The sequence below is a fragment of the Equus asinus genome, chromosome 13, assembly GCF_041296235.1.
Source record: "Equus asinus isolate D_3611 breed Donkey chromosome 13, EquAss-T2T_v2, whole genome shotgun sequence".
Classification (NCBI taxonomy): Eukaryota; Metazoa; Chordata; class Mammalia; order Perissodactyla; family Equidae; genus Equus; species Equus asinus.
The window spans coordinates 36,686,129-36,708,685 of NC_091802.1; the positions used below are offsets into that span (position 1 = coordinate 36,686,129).

At 49.3% G+C, this 22,557-nt stretch overlaps 1 protein-coding gene across 1 annotated transcript in view; it reads left to right on the plus strand.

Moving 5' to 3' along the window:
* FAM117A (family with sequence similarity 117 member A) overlaps positions 1–22,557 on the plus strand; it is a 41,559-nt gene extending 19,002 nt beyond the window's left edge. Inside the window, exons 2-8 of the mRNA XM_044745821.2 lie at positions 5,101–5,270; positions 13,386–13,481; positions 14,903–15,013; positions 15,455–15,589; positions 16,707–16,908; positions 18,095–18,245; positions 21,324–22,557. Coding sequence (XP_044601756.1) covers positions 5,101–5,270; positions 13,386–13,481; positions 14,903–15,013; positions 15,455–15,589; positions 16,707–16,908; positions 18,095–18,245; positions 21,324–21,624 — 1,166 coding nt within the window. The 3' untranslated portion in view covers positions 21,625–22,557. The remainder of the gene's footprint in view (positions 1–5,100; positions 5,271–13,385; positions 13,482–14,902; positions 15,014–15,454; positions 15,590–16,706; positions 16,909–18,094; positions 18,246–21,323) is intronic.

Here is a 22,557-nt window from a genome sequence, read left to right on the forward strand (position 1 = left end):
TCTATCTAATGAAGACTTTAAAGCGTTTTTGTTTCTCGTCTTCTATTCTTTATAGCATCTCTAAGAGGTAACTTAGACCAAGACTGTGCTCCTGCTTGTCAGATGGGAGAGCAGACCCAGTGAGGTTGAGTGGTGGCTGCAGTCACTCTACAGTGAGGGCAGAGCTGCAATCAGAACTAGGTCTCTCACCTCTCAGCCGCTCCCAGTTGACCCCTTGGTTTAGCCCTTAACCAGTTTTGATGCCCAAATTAGCAGGTGCTCCCCAAACCATTAGGAGTGAGGATTTTGAAATAAGTGGTAGATTTTTTTCCCTATCAAACTCTAATCTTTTTTTTTTAAGTGCCCCCCCCCCCCCCAATTTTCTGGGCATTGAAGGAAACATGGCATTTTAGTCTCCTCAGAGGGGCCCAGACATGCCAAGAATTTGGGAGTTTGGGAGGGGAGAGGGACCTTGCTGAGGGCTCTGGACGGAAGGTAATTCTGTCATCTTGTGGCTAGCTAGTGGCTGTGCCAGCATCCTAAGCTAGGATGGGGTCACTGTAGAAATAAGGCAGAGGCTCACCTTTCTCATTTAAGGAAAAGAAACAGGCGAGTCCTCCGGTTTGACTTAGAGTCAATGGGATCCTTGCAGGTCTAGCAGAGAGGAGGGGTCAGAGGCTGCTGCTTCTGGATGGGGGTGCTTGGTGTCTCCGCATTCCCATCTCTTCCCCCTTCTCTCCCTTCTTTCCTTCCTTTTTTGTTTGTGTGTGGGTATGTGACTTATGGATGAGGAAGTCAGGACTCAAGGACCTCAGAGTCTTTGTGAATAACTTTGGTCAGAGGTGGCCAGAAAGCATGTAGAGTTGACCAAAATGGGTGGTTGGATTCTCACACCAAATTCCAGGATTCTAGGTTCTCCCTAGCCATGGGATTCCTGGGAGTAAAGTACCACCTCTGATTACTGCCCTTGAGATTGGACTCCTACTATAGCTCATGAATGGGGTGGGACGTGAAGGGCACTGAGAACTGATGTAAAATAGGGCTGTGGTGATAGTAGAATGCTTTACCCTGGATTTCAAAGACTTCTTCAAAAAATAAACCCAAAAAACAGAAGAAGGTCATTGCAGACACCAGGGTCCGGCCTGCCATCTCCTGCCTTATTCCCTTTTCCTAAAAAGGAGCTAAAGAAGCAGTCCTTCCTCCAGGTGTTGAGGCAGGTATCTCTGCAACCTCAGAGGGTTTTCCTGATCTGATGCAAGAGGGCCTCAAGCCCCTGTGAGTTGATTCAGGAGGTAGGAGGCTTGGATTTAGATGTCAGACTGCTGCTGACTTGCTGGGCGACCAAGTCCAAGCAGAGATGGGGCTTCTCTGTGCCTTAGGCCCCTTAGGAGTCTTTCCAAGCCCTTCTTAGAGCTGACAGGAGAGTAAAAGATTACACACATGAAAGGGCTGTGGGGATGGGGCAAGACGTGAAAATACAGTATAATCACAAGAGAGTATTTAAGGTCTCAGTACGGAAAAAATCTAAAGGAGATTTTGTGGCAACCTCTGCCGAGGGGCTGGGAGAGGCAGCTTCAAGAAATCTTTCTCCCCCTCGATTCTTTCTCAGCCCTGGAGACATAGCCCTTGTCCTTCACACTGTTAGGACGCAGCCTTAGGAGCATTGCATTCTAGCCTTTAAGCCAATCTCTTGCTTGTCTAGTTTCCACCTGCATCTTTACTTCTCTGTCATGTAATGTTGTAAACTTACTTTCCAGGGCCCCTGCCTCATCGGTGGGCTCTTACAGACAGTTTGAGGGCCCCAGGACAGCATTTTGATGTCTGACCTGGCTGTTGGTGTGAGTCAGAAGCTCCCAGAAATATCCAGTTGCCTCCTTTGATCTTAAACCCAGGATAGGAAAATGAATAGTTGAAAAGATCATATAGGAGATGAAATTGGGGCTTGAACCCGGCATGTCTATCACCAATTTACTGGGCGACAAGGTACAGGGAGGGAAAGAAAGAGGTTGGGCCTTCCTGAGCCTCAGAAAAAGAGACAAACAGCTCTGAGGGCTTTACTTGTGGGGAGCAGGAAGAGCCTGGATGTGCAAAGTAGACGAGCTTAGAATCCATGGTATGATTGGAGCAGGTCTATCCTTGTAGTAACAGTTCTTTGATTTTGTTCAAATACTTAGGCACCTCCCAATCACCAGCCCTATGCTTTAGGCATTGCAGGGGGTACAAAGACAAGTTAGAGACAGTCCTTGGCCTCAGGTTGTTTATTATCTAGAAATTGCAAATGCCCGTAATGACAAGAGAGAGGGTGGTAAGTACTTTAAGAGTACAAAGTGTTGGGTAAAATCAGAGAATTCTGAGACTTTCCTTCCAGAGGATCCAGGAGACTCTGTGGAGTCAGAGACTCAGATTTCAACCCTGGACACATCACTCAGAGGAGGGAAGGCCCGGGACATGGGTGGGAAGTGGCGTGTAGTGTGGTTTGTCCAGGACATAGAGACCTTGAAGAGGAGTGAAATATAAAGGTAAGCAGGACCGGAACATGAGGCCTTTGACGACCATCTTTGAAAGGGAGCCTTTGAAGAGTTTTAACAGAAGTGTTAAGATCATTTAAAAGAGGTCTTGTAGTTCAATATATATTGATTTGGAAAAGTGTTTATGTCATAATGTTAAAACACCTTGTGAAATGATATGTACAATATGATCCCAATTTGTATTTTAAAGCATACACACACACATAGACATGCAGACGGTAAGACTGATAAGGATATATATCTCATAGTATCTTCAATGATTATCTGTGGATATTGAGAGTTGAGGGTTTTTTTCTTTTTGTTTATGTATTTCTTTTCCACAACTCACACTTAGTACTTTTATAATTGTCATTTTTTAAAAAATATTTTATTTTACCTTTTTCCTCCCCAAAGCCCCCTGGTACATAGTTGTATATTTTTAATTATGGGCCCTTCTAGTTGTGGCATGTGGGACACTGCCTCAGCATGGCCTGACAAGTGGTGCCATGTCCACGCCCAGGATCTGAACCGGTGAAACCCTGGGCCGCCGAAGCAGAGCACGCAAACTTAACCACTCAGCCATGGGGCCGGCCCCTAATTATGTCATTTTTAATTTGTTTTAAATGAACACATATTATATGATAGCTGAGGGAGATAACTTAGAAATATACCAGGAATTAGATAAAAACTGAGACTAAAAGTTGTCCATGCAATAACATTTAGGGTATCCAAATTGGGAGGGGGAAGACCCCTCAAATGTCCAATGATGTGGGAGTAGCTAAGCAAACTGCTGCATATCAACCTGGTGCAATATTTTTAGTCATTAAAAATGACAAATATGTAGACTGTTGATGCTTGGAAATGGGTGTATGAAATGGGTAGAACAAAGCAGAACTTAATGTAGTACATTTTGTATTGATTACAAGTATGTCAAAATGTATGTAAATACTTGAATGGATTTGGAGAATGTAGATAGTGTTGTTAGTGTCTCTTTTTTTATTGTGGTAAAACACACATAGCAAAATTTACTTATTTTATTAATTTTATTTTTTATTTATTAATTTTTAAAATAAAAATTATTTAACCATTTTAAGGTTACAATTCAGTGACATTAAGTACGTTCACAATGTTGTGCAGCCATCACCCCTCTCCGTTTCCAGAACATTTTCATCATCCCAAGCAGAAACTGCGTGCCCATTAAACAATAACTCCCCACTTCCTTCTCTCCCTAAGCCCCTGGTAACCTCTCTTCTACTTTATGTTCCTACGAATTTGCCTATTGTAGGTACCTCCTATAAGTGGAATCATACAATATTTGTCCTTTTGTGTCTGTTTTATCTTGCTTAGATAATGTTTTGAAGTTTCATCCATATTGTACCACGTTATCAGAACTTCATTCCTTTTTAGACCAGCATCGCATTGCACGTGTATGCCACATTCTGTTTATGCATTCATCTGTCAATGGGCACTTGAGTTTCTTCCACCTTTTGGCTATTGTGAATAATGCTGCTGTGAACACGGGTGTACAAATAGCTCTTTGAGACCCTGCTTTCAGTTCTCTTGGGTATATACCTGGAAGCAGAATTGCTGGATGGTGTGGTAATTCTATGTTTAACTTTTTGAGGGACTGCCAACTTGTTAGTGTCTCTTTAATATAAATCTCTTCAAGTTTATTTATACCTACAATCCCCAGTTCCTTTGCTGTGCTTAATGCACACATGAATTATCAAGGGCTTGGTACAGACGTGAAAGCATTTTGCTGTGTTTAAAGGAAAGAGGCTTGTAGATCTTGAGAGAGTAGAGTGTTCTGAAAGTGGCCGTAGAAAACATGGTCAACCCAGATGATTGAAACTTACAGATGATTCCAGAACCCTTACATTTTATCAACAGTTTCAACTCTTACCTCCTCCCAGAAAGCTTTAACCAAGAAAAAAGTAAAGGGGTTAGATTTATAATTGCTTTATTTTTGTCCCATGTAGTCAGAAGTCAGAGACAGAGGAGAGAACCAAAAGACTTGGATATTTTCCTAAACTGGATTCCTCAGTCCTGGGTAGTCAAAAGTAGTTGGATTGTGCTCTCTGTCTCAGTCATCTTGGCTCCCTGAAGTTAACTACTCTTGAAGGAAATATGAAGAGGCTTTCAGTTGACTGGGTTGAATGTGTGCAGTGTGTAGGGATCCTATAGTGGGTGCTGGAAGGAGGAAGAAGGACAGGAGATAAAAGATGGAAGAAAACTTGGGTTTTATCCACTTAGAGTTCCCTCTTTAATGATAGGAAACAGACCTGCTCTCGGGAAACTCAGTGTGGAGACCTAGGAATTCACAGTTCATAGTCCATTAAGAACAGGAAAAAGATAGAGAACGTGTATAAAGTAATCCCAATCCAAAGTAAAATGGCGTAAATTGTTTCCAGTGATAGAGGCCAGCTGGTTAAGTCAGGAAAGCGCTCGTCAGACTGTATGTGCTTTATGGGCCACTTCAAATTCTTTTAGGAGGGAGGTGGATATGAGTGAAGACGTGGCAGTCAGGCGAGGCTTCCTAGAAGAGAGAAGGTTGGTTACCACGTCTCCTTCCTCCATGCTGATGTCAAGGTGTGCGGGCTGTGCTCTCTTCCAGCCAGTGTCCCGTGTTCCGTGGCCCCAGAAAAGTCAGTGTGTAGGCCTCAGCCACCCCAGGTCCGGCGTACATTCTCCCTGGACACCATCCTCAGCTCCTACCTTCTGGGCCAGTGGCCACGAGATGTTGATGGGGCCTTCACCTGCTGTACCAATGACAAGGCCACCCAGGTAAGGAAGCTCTCTCCTAATGGGATAAGGGATAAGGATGGCGGGGAGGGCTGGCTGAGGAGGCCTTTGATCTACGTACCAACTCTCGGTCATTGAAATGACTTGTCCTGGGTTTGGGCTGTACGTGTTCACCATGTAACTTTTCATCATCTAATGTTTACCAGCTTGGTTTTCTTTGTAAACTTACACGAACATGAGTTTGCATTCCACCTGACTGTTGGAAGAGAGAAGTTAATCGGGGTTTTTCAGTTGGCTTTGAGGATTCATGTGTGGGTAAGCAAGAGTTGACTTTGGAATTTATTCTAGGTTTTAAAAAATGAGACTTACCTTGCTAAAATTAAACTGAGCCCAACGTTCAATTGAGTTTGCATTCCCCAGACAACTGCAAGAGGGGCCCTAAAAGTGTGTTAAGCCTGAGTAGATCTCACTGGAGCAATAGGAGTGGAAAGTTCTCAGATAATGGAGAGTTGATCCCTAGCCAGTCCTGTGATCGAGTCCTGTGGAGCCCAGGTCCCCTCCTTCAGGATTTTTCTTCACAACAATCTTTTCATTAAGAATCCTGGACTTGGGAGAACTCTTCATAGACCATTCAGTTCATTTGTCATTTTTTGAATAAGATAGTGTTAGCCTGAGCAAGAAGTCATCTCATATGTGAAATTACACAAAGATACTTCTTAATCTGATTTGGGACTTCAGCATTCTTAGCAGTGAAGTTGTTAGGAGTCGGATCTTCTCTTTTTTGATGTAGTTTGAACCCATTCCTATTCAACTTCAGAAAAAACGAGTTGTTCTCAGGAAAGAGGAAACAGGCTGGGAAGAACACAGGCTGGGAGGCAGAGTGGCGTCCCGGGGGTGCTGGGCAAGACAGCTCTTCCTCTGCGAGCTGGGGGGGCGTGCGCCCGCTCTGCCTGCTCACAGACAGGGTGACGGCCAAGTGGGAAAGTGTTTTGTGTGCTCACTTCCCCCTGCCTCCTCCTCTGAGAGCACCATGTCGGTCCCTGTCTTTGATATATTTTTTTTAATGAGATCCATTTTCAAATGTTATTAGTGAATGTTTGAATGCCCAGTACTGTTCTTGGCATGTTCAAGTGAAGAAGAAGGAAATGAGAACATGATTTGGCCTCTGCTAGTCTGGATGCCAGTTCCATGAAGGCCAGTAAACAGACAGCCAAGGGATGAGAAGGGGCCAAAGTCTGGCACAGCTTAGAGGAGGAGGATTCTCCTGGGAATACCCCACCTTGAACCAACAAGAGTGTGCTGCACTTAAACTCGATGGCCTGCTGTAGCTCTATGAACAGAATGTGGGGGGAAAACAACTCCAGGGAGCAGACAGAGTAGGTCAGCTTCCTGGGAGCCCTGGGCACTGGTGTTCCCTATATCCTTTGAAAAGGGCAATTAGGATAAATTATGCTTTCCCTCACAGCCCTGGAGCACGCACCCCTTTCTCTTTTGAGAGGAGTGTTTAGTCCAAATACTGTGTCTAGTCAAGGAGGGCTTCCTGGAGGAGCAGGACTTGAGGTTGCTTCGAGCGTGTAAGCTCACGACTACATCCCCCTTTGTCAGACTGCAGGCTTCTGTGTAGCCCACCTATCCCCGTCTCTGCCATTTCCTGCTACCAGCCTTCGAGGAAGCCTCCATCTCATCCCTCAGATAGCATTCTCTGTCAACTCACAGCCGGGTTGGCCTCAGATGGTCCCCGGCCGGATTTAGAGGCATGGGCTCCAGGCTGTGTGTTTGTGCTCAGGCTCCAGCTGCAGGCCAGATCTTTTATATAACAAGTCTGGGCTTCTTGCCACAGCAAGACAGAGGTCAGCGATGCGCCTCCATGGGTCTGGCAAGGCCGAGCTGTGCAGCTTTCCTCTCTCCCCGGGATGGGCTCCAGCCCTCGAGGAACTCTTAGCAACCTGTCAATATTGTGGCTGCAGTCAGGAGGTGGGAGAACTCTGATCAACGTAGGCATCCAAACCAAAACATGCGCTCTGCCCCAGTGTCGTTCCTGGCCTTCTGGGAATTTTCTGCTTCTAGGTTTTGGGCTCCATTCAAATTCCTACTTAAGCCCCCTGGCCTGGCACAACCCACCTTCTTCAACACTGGTATTACACCATGAAGACATCTCCCTAAGTAGCTGGTGTTCCTTTCCTCCTGAGCACAGGGGTATCAGCCAGAAAGACCTGGACGTGAGGGAGAGGTTTGACTGGGGACATACGAGGGAGTGTGGAGAAGATAGAGGAAGGTAGGGAGGCAGGGTGTGCCGAAGGCTTCTAAGTTGTTAAAAACAGATTGATCCCAGAACCTGTCCCTAATTCCTTTGAGCTCGAGGGGGGCTGTTCCCACCGCTGCCCTCACCTTCAGCCCTTTCTCTTCTAGCCACACCAGTGTCGCACATCCACCGTATCCGGCAGGCCCTCACGTCTGCTCTCCTACTTGTCCCCCACCCCCACACCTGAGCCAGCAGCCAGAGCATGTGTTTGGAGCTATGTCGGCCCTGGCATTCCCGGGGGCATGCCTTGCAGTGAGGGCCGCAGCCATCGTGATGGTTTAGGCTGAGCAGCTCCCCTCTCTGAAGCCCCTAGAGCCAGCGAGGGCCCTGCCCATTCCGAGCAAGTTTCAGACCTGGGCAGCAGACACAGAACACCTGCCATTTAGATAGCGAGGCATGCTGCATCCTCAAGACTTCTCACAAGACAAAACATGGGGTTAAAAGCTCTCGCTTCTCGAACATAGCAGGTTGCCAACAGTCCCAGTATTCCCTCCCTGGGCTTAGCTGTGTTTTAAGCTCTTAGGCAGGCACAAAGGATAGCACCGGTAGCCCCTGGGCAATTTAAAGTCTGACAGAGAGAGCTGGGTTACCCAGTGGTTTGGGGCAGGGAGGAAGACAGGTGGATGGATCTTACTTGGGAAACAGGTAGTTCTAGGAAGCAGGAGGAGGTGTGAAGATGGTCATCGGGGAAGCAGGGGTGCTTTGGAGCTGCAGCATGTTCTGAGCCAGGATGAGAAATGGGAGAGGGATGACCAGGTCTCCCAGAGATCAGCTTGGTGAGCACAGGAAGAGCTTGGCTGCAATGGGAGCTGGACACAGAGCAGCCAGCCAGGGAGAACTAGGAAGGCTTCTGTGTGGGGTCACCATCATCTGGAGGAGGTTTCTTTGTGTCCTGGAGGACTTTGTCAGGATTCTCCAGGTCAACCTGAGTACGTTTTCCCTTCTCTGGACCACCCTTCCCCCAGGTCAGCTGGTAAACCAGAGCCGGGCACCGCGGGCTTTGGGCTAGCCCCTGCTGGCGGCTGGGCCTGGGCCAGGGCGGGTGATGGCAGCACATGCTAGTGGTTGTGGTCACCCCTCTCTCTTGCTGTGCAAAGCATTTGAGTCTTCTTGCACTCTTCTAGAGGGAGGAAGTGGCCTCACCACAGCTGGGATGACTGTTTGAGCAAAGTTCCCCACTGATATTCTCATTCTGCAGACAGATGGGACCCTTGGTACCTGCTCTGCCTGGCCTCCCTGTCTGCTCCTCCCCAGCCCTGTTTTCTCTGTATCCTCCAGGTGTGGTGAGGAAGCCTCGATGGTAGGCCTGACTTACTCTTTGGGGAAAAAAAATGACAAACCTCACGGAGTGTCTTGCAGGCCAGAGGCGGAGGTGGCATGCTTTGGGGAGACTTCTCTTTCTGTGGCTTTTCCCTCCTTACCTGTGTACTGTCCTCCTCCTTTTCCCAAGCCAGTGCCTCAGGATTTAGTGATGATCCACAATTCAGCTGCCTATCACGGGCCTTCCTTTGTGGGTGTGGGGGCCTGGGCACTGCGCCTATTTTCCAGACCAGCAAGCAGGGTCAGTTGTTCAGCATATGGTTTGACAACAGCACAGACTATTTGCCAATGGGTCCATGATGGAAAATCTGAGGGTTGCGTAGTAACTGTAGGGCCAGAGATGGTGGCCTTGGCCACCTGCAACCAGAGTTCTCTGAGTTAGTGGGCAGACCATCCTCAGAGGCTTTCCTGCCTCTTCGTCTGGCCAGAGACCCAGGGCACTGATTCCCTGCTGAATTTCAGTTCAACACACAGTAACTGACCACCCATACCAGGCCAGACACCACGCTGCTCTGCACCTCCACACAGGTATGCTGGGTTATGTTCCCAGGAGCCAGCCAGGCTCTGCCAAGGTCACTGGAGACAGCACGGCCAGGACTCTTCTTGCCTCAGAGTCCAGACAGAAACTTAGTTGAGTTGTCCACAGAGAAACAGGTTCCAGTTTGGAGGGTTTTCCGCTCCATCCCTCCCCTGTCGTGTTGTTATATCGGGCTGCTCTTTAGAGAGCTGTCCCCCACCCCCACGCCCAGTTATCCTTCCACATGTTGCTTTGGGATCTCCGAATCCCAGGCCAGGCTTCCTTGGGCTAGGCCTCATTCAGTTTTGCATAACATGAGCATCATCTGCACAGTCGGCTGATTCCACTCATGGCTAGTAAGTAGCCCTGTTCTCCCCCAGCTGTTCCCTCCGGGCCAGGGTGTTAAAATAAATCTGTTCCAGTGTGTGCGTCCCTTTGACAACCACGACTTTTTTTGGTCTGCTGAGCTCAAGCTGGCTCTACCCTACTTCTGAAGGATCATCTGGAAGGACCACTTATGGTGCAGTCACAGCATAGCTTGACCCCTATTGTGCCATAAAGGGTCACTCTTTGAAGGGTAGTCTTCCTTAGCTGTGGCCTTTCTGTGCTCCAGGAGACCTTGGCCCAGACATCTGGGGCCCTGGAAATAAGGGGCAGCACATCGTCCCCACTCTTGATGCTCCCAGTTCAGTTGGAGGGGCCGAAGCCCACACCTGTGCACATGCCCACCTTCGGGAAACTCAAAGCCAGCATGTGAATGCCTCAAACACAGGATAACCTACTGTATTAGGTTCTTGAGGCTGCTGTAACAAATTACCTCACACTTAGTGGCTTGAAACAGCAGAAATTTATTCTCTTGTCATTCCAGAAGTCCAAATTCCATTCCACTAGGCCAAGATCAAGGTGTTGGCAGGCCTACACTCTCTCTGGAGGCGCTCTCTCTGGGAGGTCATTCCTTGCATCTTCCAGCTTCTGGTGGCTGCCAGCATTCCTTGGCTCCTGGCCACGTCGCTCCAATCTATGCCTCTGTGGTCACATCATCTTATCTTCTTCTGAGAGTGTTTAATCTCCCTGTGTGTCTCTCTCATGAGGACACTTGTAATGGCATTTAGGGCCCACCAGGATAATCCAGAGTAATTTTCCCATCTCAAGATCCTTAAATTAACCACATCTGCAAAAACTTTACCATATAAGGTAACATTCACAGGTTCCAGGAATTAGGGCCTGATATCTGTGGGAGCCATTTTTCAATCTGTCACCCTACTGACCTCATCTCCTGCTACTCTGCCCCTTGCTCACTCTGCTCCAGCCACACTGGCCTCATCATTCTGCTTCAGGGCCTTTGCACTTACTGTTACCTCCGTCCCGACCACTCTTACCTCAGATGTCCACATGGCTCCCTCCATCATCTCTGGTTTTTCTTTAGATGTTATCTTTTCAGTGAGGACTTTCCTGACATTTAAAATCCTGTTTCCCCACCCAGCATTCCTAGCCCCTTTGCTGTATTTTTCCCTTAGAACTTATCACTGTTTAAACTGTGCCCCCATCTAGAATGTAAACTCAAAGAGGACGAGGACTTTTGTTGTTTTGTGCCTTTATGTGTCCCCAGCACCTGGAACAGTACCTGACTGACACACAGTTTGCATTGGTAACTGTTTGTTGAATGTATGAATGATGCTTACTCTAAACCCATCTGAACAGAGGAGACCCAGAGCAAAGGAGCAGTCAGCATAAGGTGGACAAGTTAGGAAAGGCTTGCTGATGGGGATGCTGGGAAGAGTTGGCAGGCCGTCCTAGATGGGGAGACCAGGCTTACAGGTCAAGGGGCAAAGTAAGAAAAAGGAGAGGGAGCTCAGTTTGCCTGGGGAGGACAGAGAGCCAAGTGTGGAGAGCCCATGGAATGGAGGGTAAGAGGGTGATATCTACCACCAGGGGTGGGGGTTCAGGCAAAGCGATGGCCTTAGCAGCACAGCTGACACAGAGGAGGCAGAGGTTACTGGACAATGTCGCTGAGCAGAGAGCAGTGGGGTAAAGTGGAATGAGAAAGGAGGTGATCCTAGCTGCCCCGAATTTTCACATCCCTTCTAAACTCCGGTGCTAGCCTACACTTCTCCTTCCACCCCCTCCCATATCTCAGAAGAAAGAAAGGAGTTGAAGAGTTTGCGGGAGATGTTAGAACCGGTGGCAGCCTGAATGTGGCTGCTTTTTCCTACCTCTCACCACCCACTTGTGAGTACAGAACCTTCCTGGAGGAGGCGCCGTGGGCACCCTCACTTTATCCTCTCTCACCCCTCCTCTAGAGTCTCTGCCACCTTTCCAGGGATGACAGCCTTGCGTGGGACCCAGAGCTTTGATTAGCAGAGCTGTCACTCTATAGGGTTGGCTTTGGAGCCCTGGGAGGGGAGGAGCATTTGTGTGCCAGCCGGCGCAGGGGCCACCGGAGAGATGGACTTCCTTCTCACTTCTCGGTCTGTGCAGCAGCCTTTTCTGAGCCTCTGTCTGCCAATACTCTGGTTTAGAGAGATGTGGGCATTTGGAAGTAAACCAGCTGCTTGGTTGCCATGTGCTGTCAGACCAGCTTCACGTCAAGGGCTTTGGGGTACGGCCTGAAGGATGTGCTGTGGGCCCTTTTCCTAAAGGAGAGAACTGGGGCGGAATGGCTCTCCGGATGTCTCCCTTATGGTGCTAGTATCAGGAAAGGAAGTTAGGGCATCGTCCCACCCTGGCTGTGTTGCACAGCCCAGTAAAGGTCCTGATGGGTGGGCAGCTGGGAGAAGGAAGAGCCAGGCAGAGCCAGCCCCCTGTGGCCCCTCTCCACTGCAGCTGTCGCCCAGGCAGTCTGCTCCCACAGTCCCCCTCAGACTGCCCCACCGAGCTCTTCTTAACAGCTGTTGGGTGGTGAGTTGTTGGTTTTTTTCCCTCTTATCCTCCCCCTTTTCTGTTTGCAACAACCTCGGGGGAGGTCAGCAGATCTGCTGGAGGAGACGGTTCCCAGGCCCTCATGGTTTTGGCAGCTTGTGCAAAGAAGTTAGAGAGGAACTGGTTCCACTGGAGCGCTCCCCCTTGGGCCCCTCCCTTGGAATGGAAGTAGGGATGTTGGTGGTAGGGAGGGATCTTGTCCTCCTCTGCCTCACGCTTTGAGCCAACAGCTTCCTCCCTTGGGTGGGGACTCAGGAAGTGGGTCCACAACTCCCTGTGCCTCCATCTTGGGCCCTCAGTCTTCTGTGCAGCGGGGGAGGGAGGACAGCAGGCAGACTGAGAGCCCTGTTCTCGCGGGGGGCAGAGCAGGGCCCAGGAGAAGGAGCCATGGTAAAGCCAAGAGGGGTCAGGAGTCAGGGCTGAGTTCAGCACTCTGGCTCCCTTGTCCCTGAAAATGCCCCCCGCCTGCTTGCATGTTCAGGAGGACTTCGGGGCCCCCACTGCTTACTCTGTCTACAGGGAAAACTCGCAGAACTAGCTCAAGGCACCACACTCCACAGAAGGCTCCTGCTTCGGTCAAGGATGGGAGGCGGGGATCCATGCTGACCTTTTTCCTACTTGACCAATTCATGATTCCTTCACAGAGTCCGGTCTAGTAACTCACTTCCCTTAGGCTCCCAGGAACCTGGGCCTATGCTGGCCACATAGAGAGTGAGAGAGTTGAGGGTGCCAGTGGTTCCCTGAGTCTGTGCTCTCTTGGAGCTGGTTGGGGTGGGGCGGGGTAATACTTGTCCTCACTGCTGGGCACACCTGGAATAGCTGGGGCCATAATCCACATGTAAAAGTCATGAGAGTAAAGAGCAGGTTGACCTTATTGGCTCATCGGGGAAGGTTTCCTGGAGGAAGTGGGTTGGTAAAGAGGCAGTGCAGGTGGAGAAGCCTGAAAAGATGACAGAGGCTGGCAGTGTTCAGGAAGCTGATGAGCAGATAAGAGAGAAGGCTTCAAAGAGCTACCAGCTCTGCCCAGGAAATGGTGTGCCTGCTTCCCCAGAGCCTGCCTGAGAAGCTGCCCTGCCTCACTGGGTTTCTCTCCCTGCAGACCCCCCTGTCCTGGCAAGAGCTTGAAGGTGAGCGAGCCAGCTCCTGTACACACAAGCGCTCAGCATCCTGGGGCAGCACAGACCACCGAAAAGAGGTAACTGCCCCTCTGACTCCCTGGCCAGGGCAGCTGCCTCTTGGTCTAGCCCAGCACCGTGGATGTGTCTGCTCCAGAGTGAACTCACATTTCCAGTTTAATTTGCCTTTTCCTAATGAGATGGCTCCTCATAGCTGCCTCCCAGCCTCCTGGTGGCCAGGCCTTAGGAGCTTGGCCAGCCCCTGCTGGTGCCCTCCAGCAGCCAAGCAGAGGGTGGGAGCTGCCAACGTTCTCACTTTACTTTGAGGCTGGATCCAGAGAAGCAGTTCAGAGACTGGAGAAAGACAGAGTGAGTTCCTGGGAATTGGAAGCCCCCACCTCATGCTTAACTGTTCATCCAGCCTTATGTTTCAAAGAAGAAAGAAACAGTTATACTTTCCCAAGCACTTTTTCCTGGCTCTCCCTCTCTCTCAGGAGGGCTCCTCTTGTTGAGGTTGAGTAGAGAAAGCCAGAAATTGGAATTCCAGGGCTCCCAAACCAGCTCCACCTGCCATGCCTTGTGGCAGCCCCTGAGAAGCCCAGCTCAACCTGTTTAGAAGGGGAGTAGCTTCTGCCTTCTTGGTTGCAAGGAGAGAAAAAATTTGAAGTGAATGCTGTACAAGTTTAAGGCTCTGGGAAATACAAAGTGTTCAAAGTTTGTAATCATCAGAGCAAGCAAGTTATTGACACTAAGCATGGAGTCATGGCATGAATGATCCCCAGCAGCAAATCAAAAGCACTTTCTTCATGGCCGTCATCATAAATTGCATGGCTGTGGGTAGCAGGTCTGCTCTCTGAATTCCATTTAATTTAGGCCCATATTTCAGTAGCTCTGCATCTCCTGAGCATTTCCTAGCCGAGGGCAAGTAGGTGCAGCATTACAAATGTGACAGGGATAATATCAGAATTGTTGCTGATAATTCATAACTGTTAGAGGATATGGATCAGGACAAAACCTGATATTCCTTCTTGAGCACCTGCTCCTTGCTCAATGCTGTCTGCTTGAAAATGGGGGGAAATCCTTCCATCCTTCCTGTCTCAGGGCCTTTGAGATAGCTGTGAATGTACTTTGAGGAGTGAATTAAAAAACACCATTTCCCATTTCTATTAATAGAATAGTATTCCATGCCTTTGGAATCTGTGAGAGACAAAAATGGTTTCAGCGTTATTTTTAATTTTTTGGAAACTGATCCATCTATGGAACACATGGTAATTTAAAAAAAAATCAAATCCTCTAGTTAAGAAGGTATCCAGCTTGCCCAATGAACCTATCCTTGTAGTCCTGAACACCACTGAAGTGTTGTGAGATGGAAGATTAACTTCCATCCCCCTTTGATGTATTGTCATGGCCTCTGGCAGGAGCCACCCCTCAGGGAGGAGGGACCCAGTACAGTTTTGCTTTGCTTCACCTGCCTCTCCTCTCTCCCTCTCTGGGCTACCAGATTACCAAGTTGAAGCAACAGCTACAGAGGACGAAGCTGAGCCGCAGTGGGAGAGAGAAGGAGCGGGGCTCCCCACTCCAAGGGGACCATGCTGTGCGGGGAGCACTGAGGGTATGTTTTCCCCTCCTCCTCCCTCTGTCATCCTCCAGGGCAGGCCCCCCGCTGTGGGCAGATCCCTCTCAAGTCAATAGCTACTGAGCCCCACCACATTGCATATGGTCATGAGGGTGCCAGATGAAGTCTTAGTGCAACCTTGGACTTGCCAAGTAACAGTGGAAGGGCTTCTTGCTGCTCTGAATTTCTCTCTCCTCCAGCCCAGCACCCTCGACAGTAGAGGCAGTGATGCTCCTGAGATAATAAAACACACTCTCGACCTCTCAAAGCCCTAACTGCTAGAGAAAGCCCCCCTGAATGAACCTGTTGCAATCTGTGACTGTCCCCAACTCCTCCTTTCCTCTCTTGGTTCTGCTGTGCAGACATGACTGTCACCCCCTGGTCAGAACTGATAACTGTATGGGGGCTTAATGATCGCTTTGTTTGCCTCCTCCTCAGGCATCCCCTCCCAGCTTCCCCTCAGGGTCCCCTGTCCTGCGACTCAGCCCCTGCTTGCACCGGAGCCTGGAAGGGCTCAACCAAGAGCTGGAGGAGGTGTTTGTGAAGGAGCAGGGGGAGGAGGAGCTTCTGCGGGTGAGTGGGGGCCGCGTCCTGGATGCTGACGGCAGCATCTTGCTGAATCTGGACGTGGGGAGATGAGACTCTTGTTCTCTGAGGCTCACAGGCTGTGGCTACTTCCACAGAGCAACATGCACACTCCACCTTCTGGAGGGAACCCAAATTAAGCTTCTTAGACTTGAATTATTAACCACCAGAACAGCAGAGCTGGGTGGGTGTAACTGGGGAGGGCTTTGCGGTGGTGAGTAGAAAGAGAAGGTCCCCAGCTGGGAGCACTGGGTGAGGCCTCACTCTTTAGCTCAGCACCAGCTCACTGTTCCTGGCGTTCTTGGTGCCATCACCCTCACCCACCTGTGCCTCAGGTCAAGCGACCCCCTTGCCTTGTTACCACTTCCTTTTCCTCCATCTCCACCTGGTGACACGCCTTCATCCTTCATGCCCAGTCTCCTGTGTAGCCCTCTCCCCGCCCCACTGCCAGGCAGAATTATTTGCTACCTTTTCTGCCGCCTCAGGCACATTTTTATACTGACACAGTGCAATTGGGAAATGCCAGTTGGGCAGTAGTAATATAATTCTAGCAGTCACACTCCTCAGTTTATGATTTACTTCCTAGTTGATTTTTAATTTGCATATATGTAGGATTTTATACCCATCCAATCACATGCATACAACTTGGTGAGCTGTGAGTACAAGTATCATTGAATGTTACAAAGCGGGAGGGGGTATTTAGTCCTGATACTAATCTGCTTACTTGTCCTGCAGGGGCCTACCGTGGTTACAGAGCCGCTGTGTTATTCATCTTTGTGTTCAGAAGGTCCCTGCTCTCATGAGGCTTACAGCCTGGTGGGGGTGACACATTGGTGGAACCATAAAATAAATATGTAATCATAAGTTGGGCTGCAGGTGCTATGAGGGAGAAGAACGAAGTGCTATGGGAAAAATAGGAGGGGTTTTTCTTAGATTGGGGGGTGGTCGAGAAAATCAGAGACTTGAGACAATGGTGTCCTGTGTCACTGTATGTTATGAATCGAGGACAAGAACAACAGCATGCGGCAGACCCTAAGGGTCACTGCAGCTCTGCCAGCCTGAAGGGACAGGCCTGAGCATCGTGACCCACCCTCTTCCCTGGCAGATCCTGGATGTCCCTGATGGGCACCGTGCCCCAGCTCCCCCTCAGAGCGGCAGCTGTGATCACCCCCTCCTCCTCCTGGAGCCTGGCAACATTGGCAGCTCTCCCTCCATGCCCCTAGCATCCCCCCAGCCTTCTGGCCAGAGTGGCCGTGAGGAACACCGGGGTGCAGTGGAGGAGCTGGCAGCCATCCCCAACGACAAAGGTGAGTAAGCGGAGGAGGCCGAGGCGGCAGGGCCGACACAGGGGATGGGGGTCTCCATTCCCTTTTCCGCCTCTGATCAGTTTCAGGCCTGGCATTTTTATCTACTAATCAACTACAATATCTTTAGGAGTCATCTTTATTCTGTACATCGTGCTAGTAATAATAATGGTCCTCAATATAGATTCTTACTTACAATTTATATAAAGTCTCTGCACCTATACTTTTATTTAATCCTTTCTGTAATCCAAAGAAGCAATCCCTCCCATCCCATTTTTGGTGGAGGTTCAGCATGCCGAAGTGAAAGCCTGTGAGTCTGTTCAGGTGTTTGCGGTACCCTTTACCAGCAGTACCTATTGAGGTGTTGTGAATGACATAAAAGAAGAGAATGTGGTCTCTGGCTCAGGGTCACAGGGTTTGACCCAGATGGAAATCCAAGCTTTCTGACTCCAAATCTCCACTTTGTCCGGTGCCCTGCCTGCTTCACTGAGAGGGCGAGATACAGCCCTCCCTCCGCGTAACAATGATCCTTCCATTCTCTAGCGCTGTTGCCTGCATTGCCGTGAGGTAGGCTGGTCCAGGGCGTGATCTAACAATACACAGAGGCAAATAGAGCATGGAGTAACAAGGAATAAATGTGAGATAAATACAGATAAAGTCAATATTTGCAACCTAGGCAAAATGTATTCGCTGTGTGGAAAGCAAGAGGAATTTTATCCCACAAGTGGGGTTGAGTAAAGATTGCTTCTCTGAGTCAGTACAAGAGCTCTTCCTGGAAGAAGGGATAGATTTTCAAGACTGTGGAAAGGAAGAAGCTGTGGTATGTTGGCAGGCAGGGCGGTGCAGTCTTGGAAGAAGGCAGAGAGAGACAGAAGTTAAGACTCCTTTCAGTTTGAGACTGGGAGTTCCAATCACAGTCGACCTCCTGGGAAGATAGCATTGGTATTAGACCTGATTTTCCCATCAATTCAACTGTACTTTTTTATCCTGTATAAGAGCATATGTATTTTTGTGAGCTGTTTCAAAGATTTTTTTAAGGTAGAGTATATACAGACAACCTGGATTAGCATAACCGCTGCCCCCCACCCTACTGTGTCTCCCAGTCTCTCCCCTTCACACCAAGGCCTGCCCTGAGGAAAGCAGACACCTTCCTTCAGCCCCACTGGACTCAGCCTTGCTCTCTCTGCAGCCTCCTCTCCAGGCCACCCAGCCGTCCCTGAAGATGGCAGCCCATCTCCAGTCCTTGTCTTTGCCGCCTCCCCTCGGCCCAATCACAGCTACGTCTTCAAACGGGAGCCCCCAGAAGGCTGTGAGAGAGTGCGTGTGTTTGAAGAGGCCACGTGAGTACATCAGAGGGATGGGGCATGTCAGGGAGGGACGAGGATGGGTGGTTAGCCCGTGTTGTCCCACCTGACAGGCCCTTCTTCAGTCTCGGACTCTCTCTCGTCCTAGAGATGGTGTCAACTTCAGATTATCGGTATTGCAGTTTTTCCATGATCAAACTTGTTGACATTACCTACTCTGAGCACTTAAATCTTTGCTTATCATTATCTCCATAGAAACCTGCTCTCTGCCCACATGCCAGCCACAAACGCAGCAAGAGCTGGAAAGGAAAGAGATTTGAAACCTAAACCCTTTGTTTCTTCTATTTTTTTCCATCCCCCAGGAAGGTGTGAAAATTTGCTAGACCATAATCAGAGAGAGAGAACACACTAGTTCTCTTCAGGCAAAGACTAGAAGGGCCTCGTCCCCACTAGAGTGGCAGAGGGAGCCTGAGCAGCTTTCTGGTTGCTTCTGAGTCAAGTCTTCAGCCTGCAGCTGCAGTGGCTCAAGTGTCATGAACCCCTGGACAGAAATTTCCAGTCCTTGCAAGTAAGGACTCTGGAATATTCCCAAACCAGATTGGACAATTCAGAAGTCATTCTTCTGTGGATTTCTTTGCTACAGTTCCCTCCCATTAGCAGTGAGACTCGAGAGCCAACCTTTCCCAGTGCCCACACAGCCCCTCTTAGCAGGCACCCTGCTAAGAACTCCTTTCATTCCCCCTGCCACTTAATATTCATGGGGGCAGAGCCACCGTGGAAGTTGTGGTTTCGATGGCAGTCAAGAAGTTTAGTCATGTGTGTGCATGGAGAGTTAGCTAGGACAGGGTTTTGGGCCTCGATGGCTCCTTTTGTATCTCAGATGAGGGAGAAGTCCACCCAGGGTAGTAGCAGGTGGTACATATATACCCAGAGAGGGAGTTCGGGGGAAAACCATAGCCACCGAGCATCTCCAAGTACGCTGGGTCGTCTGGGATGGAGTTGGGGGGAGAGGCCAGACTTTGTAGCCTAAGCAGACTCCGGGCTCTTGTACCCCTCCCCAGTCCACGTTGTGGTTGAGTCATTACAATCTGGAATTGCTTGTGGAAATCAGGCTGTTGCTTGTCTTGATTCTTTTGTAGACTCATAATGCCAGAGGAGGTCTGAAACCATCTCTTCTAGCTGCCTGCCCCCATGTTAACCCTTAAGAGTGATGGTGATCTGTCAGTTACTTTCTAAGATTTCCTAGGGTAGAAATTCTCGGCTCATTGGGATCTGTTCATTGTATGAACTTTCCTCTTGGGAAGTTCTTGTGTTTAGTGGTTCTTCTGTCACATTTTCCTCTTCCTAGCTGCCCACCCTGTAAGATGGTCTGGATTTCTCAGGGAGGGAATCAAGCTGTTCAGGGTCATGCTGGTTGCCCTCATGTCCTTCGAGCGTTCTATGATCCCCTCTGGGTCACCTTCCTCATGTGTGCATGCACACACTGAGAGCATTCCCTCTCCCATGCATTCTCCATCCCTCCATAAAGTGGGATTCTTTTTTATTTTTTTAAATTATTTTGTTTTGTTTTGTTTTTTGGTGAGGAAGATTGGCTGAGAACTAACATCTGTTGCCAATCTTTCTCTTTTTTGCTTGAGGAAGATTGTCACTGAGCTAACATCTGTGCCATTCTTCCTCTATTTTGTTTGTGGGATGCCGCCACAGCATGGCTTGATGAACGATGTGTAGGTCCGTGCCGGGGATCCAAACCTACAAACCCCAGGCCACTGAAGTGGAGCATGCAAACTTAACCCCTAGGCCACTGGGCTGGCCCCAAAGTGGGATTCTTTAAACCCTTTTCAGTCAGGGCACACCTGCCACTGGAGTCCTCTGGCACCCCAGGCCTTCACTTCTTTATATTTCTCACTCTGTGCCAGCCTCTGCCCTCATCCTCATGCCTTGCTCTTCTTCCTGGGTTTGGAATTATTAGAATGCTACAGTTAAAATGGCTATCAACTTATCAAGCTATACACTAAGTATATATATTTTCTGTATATATATTATACTTCAAGCAAAAGTTTAAAGAAAGGTCATTGGTGGGAACCACTGGTAACAGCTTCCCCGTCTTCCTGCACATTTGTCTTCTCACCTGGAATCCTCACAACCAGCACTTCTCAGGGCTGTTTCACCCTCAAAGTGTGCCAGACACTCCTCATCTTTTTTTATCAAAATGTTCCTTACTTTAGAACTCTCTGACTTAACCTCCTGTCATTTCCCCTACATGATCAGAAAGTCAAGGATGAGTCTGTCCACGATAAAGGTGAGACAGGTCAGGCCAAGAGCACATGGTAAGTTAGAACCGTGATCTCCTGATAAGCTCTGGCTGCCTTTCTCACAATGATTGCTATCCTTTCCTCTCAGCGAGGGTTTTGAAAATCACACCTTTCAAATATGCTCAAGAATGAGATTCTTTAGGCCAGTAGATTTCAATGGGGGATAATTCTTCCCACCAGGGGACATTTGGCAATGTCAGGAGACATTTTTGGTTGTCACAACTTAAGTAGGGTTGGGGGGGTGGGGCTAGTGTCGGTGCTACTGGCATCTAGTGGGTAGGGACCAGGGATGCTGCTAAACATCCTAGGATACACAGGACAGCCCCCCACAGCCAAGAATTATCCAACCCAAAATGTCAATAGTGCTGAGGCTGAGAAACCCAGCTTTAGGCCATAAAAAGTCTTAGAAAGTCTTTGCCTGAGTCTCTGCTTTCAGGTAAGTGGTCTGCCCCCAAACACTGTTCACTGATGAAATCTCTCAAATGAAAAGATCCCTTGGTTTCCTCTTCTAGAATCACATTGTCAGAAAGTTCTCCTTCCTGTCTAACATCAATCCCTCCTGTTCCTAGCTAAAGTAGATTTCCTGTTGTTTAGCAATATTTCTAACAAATGGGGAGCTGAGGGGCCTCAAGACTGGTTGTTGCTCAGTAGCCTTTCGTTTTTTGCTCAAGTTACCATCCTGTTTGAACAAAGACCCAGCTCCCTACTCCCTGATGCCATGACATCTCTCATCCCTTCTCACTGGCTGTTTCCGTGTGTGTGTGTACACATGTATGTCTATGTCTCTCTCTCCATCCTCCAGGTCCCCAGGTCCTGACTTGGCCTTCCTGACTTCCTGTCCCGACAAGAACAAAGTCCACTTCAACCCGACCGGCTCGGCCTTCTGCCCCGTGAGCTTGATGAAGCCCCTCTTCCCCAGCATGGGCTTCATTTTCCGTAACTGCCCCTCGAGCCCGGGGTCCCCCCTGCCCCCTGCCAGCCCCAGGCCACCACCTCGGAAGGATCCAGAGGCCTCCAAGGCCTCCTCGCTGCCGTTTGAGCCGTGGCAGCGCACCCCGCCATCAGAAGAGCCCGTGCTTTTCCAGAGCTCCCTGGTGGTCTGAGGATACCACCCCCGCCACTTTACTGTGGAGACCAGTGCCTTGGTGGCAGGCCCCTCCCTAGCTCCCCTGAGGAGGGGGATGAAGGAGTCCTTCCCTCTCGGCCTTCGAGCACTTTCATTTATTGTGTCAAAGCCCCGGGGCCTCTTTCCGATGGACACTGGCCCCTCCAAATGTGAGGGGACCTGCCTTCTCCACTAGCAGCTGGGCAGCTCACAAGTCACACCTGTGTTCTTGCCACCTCTCTCACTTGGTGGAAAACTCACCAGGAAGATCTTGGGTCCCCCACTCCTGAGTGTGAGTCCAAAGGACTATATATGGGCCCCTTGTCCTTGTCATGGAGCAAGCTGACCATGATGGAAGGAGAAGGGACACCACAGACTTCCTCCCCTCTCCTCCACAGACACAGCATAGGAGACCCGAAGATAGATAACCCCGTCCTCTCAGCCCTCACCCACATGCCTCCCTCTCATTGGAGGAGCTGACCAAAGCAGCCCTAAAGGGCCCTAACACTTGACCAATCCAGCTGCTGGCAGAGGGGGAACCAAGTGTTTTCCCAAGTGGCATTTTCATCTCGCTTTCACCCTGACTAAGATTGTCTTAAGCAGCAGCCCAGCCTGCCGGCCCCAGGTGGGTAGTAGGGGAGAGGGAGAGCTGGCATTCCTCCAGGTGGCAAGTGGCAACTTGACACCCTCCACCTGCCCCAGGACTGGGTTGGATTAGAAAAATGCCTATTTTTCTTGTATCGATGTAGAAACTCTATTTTCTCCCAAAGACACTATTTTTGCAGCTGTTTGAAGTTTGTATATTTTCCGTACTGCAGAGCTTACACAAAATTGAAGAATGTTAATGTTCAAGTTTTCTTATCCTGTGTTTAGAAGTTGTTTTTTGCAGATTTTGGTGTTAATAGACCAAATAAATAAGTATTCCCAGCAA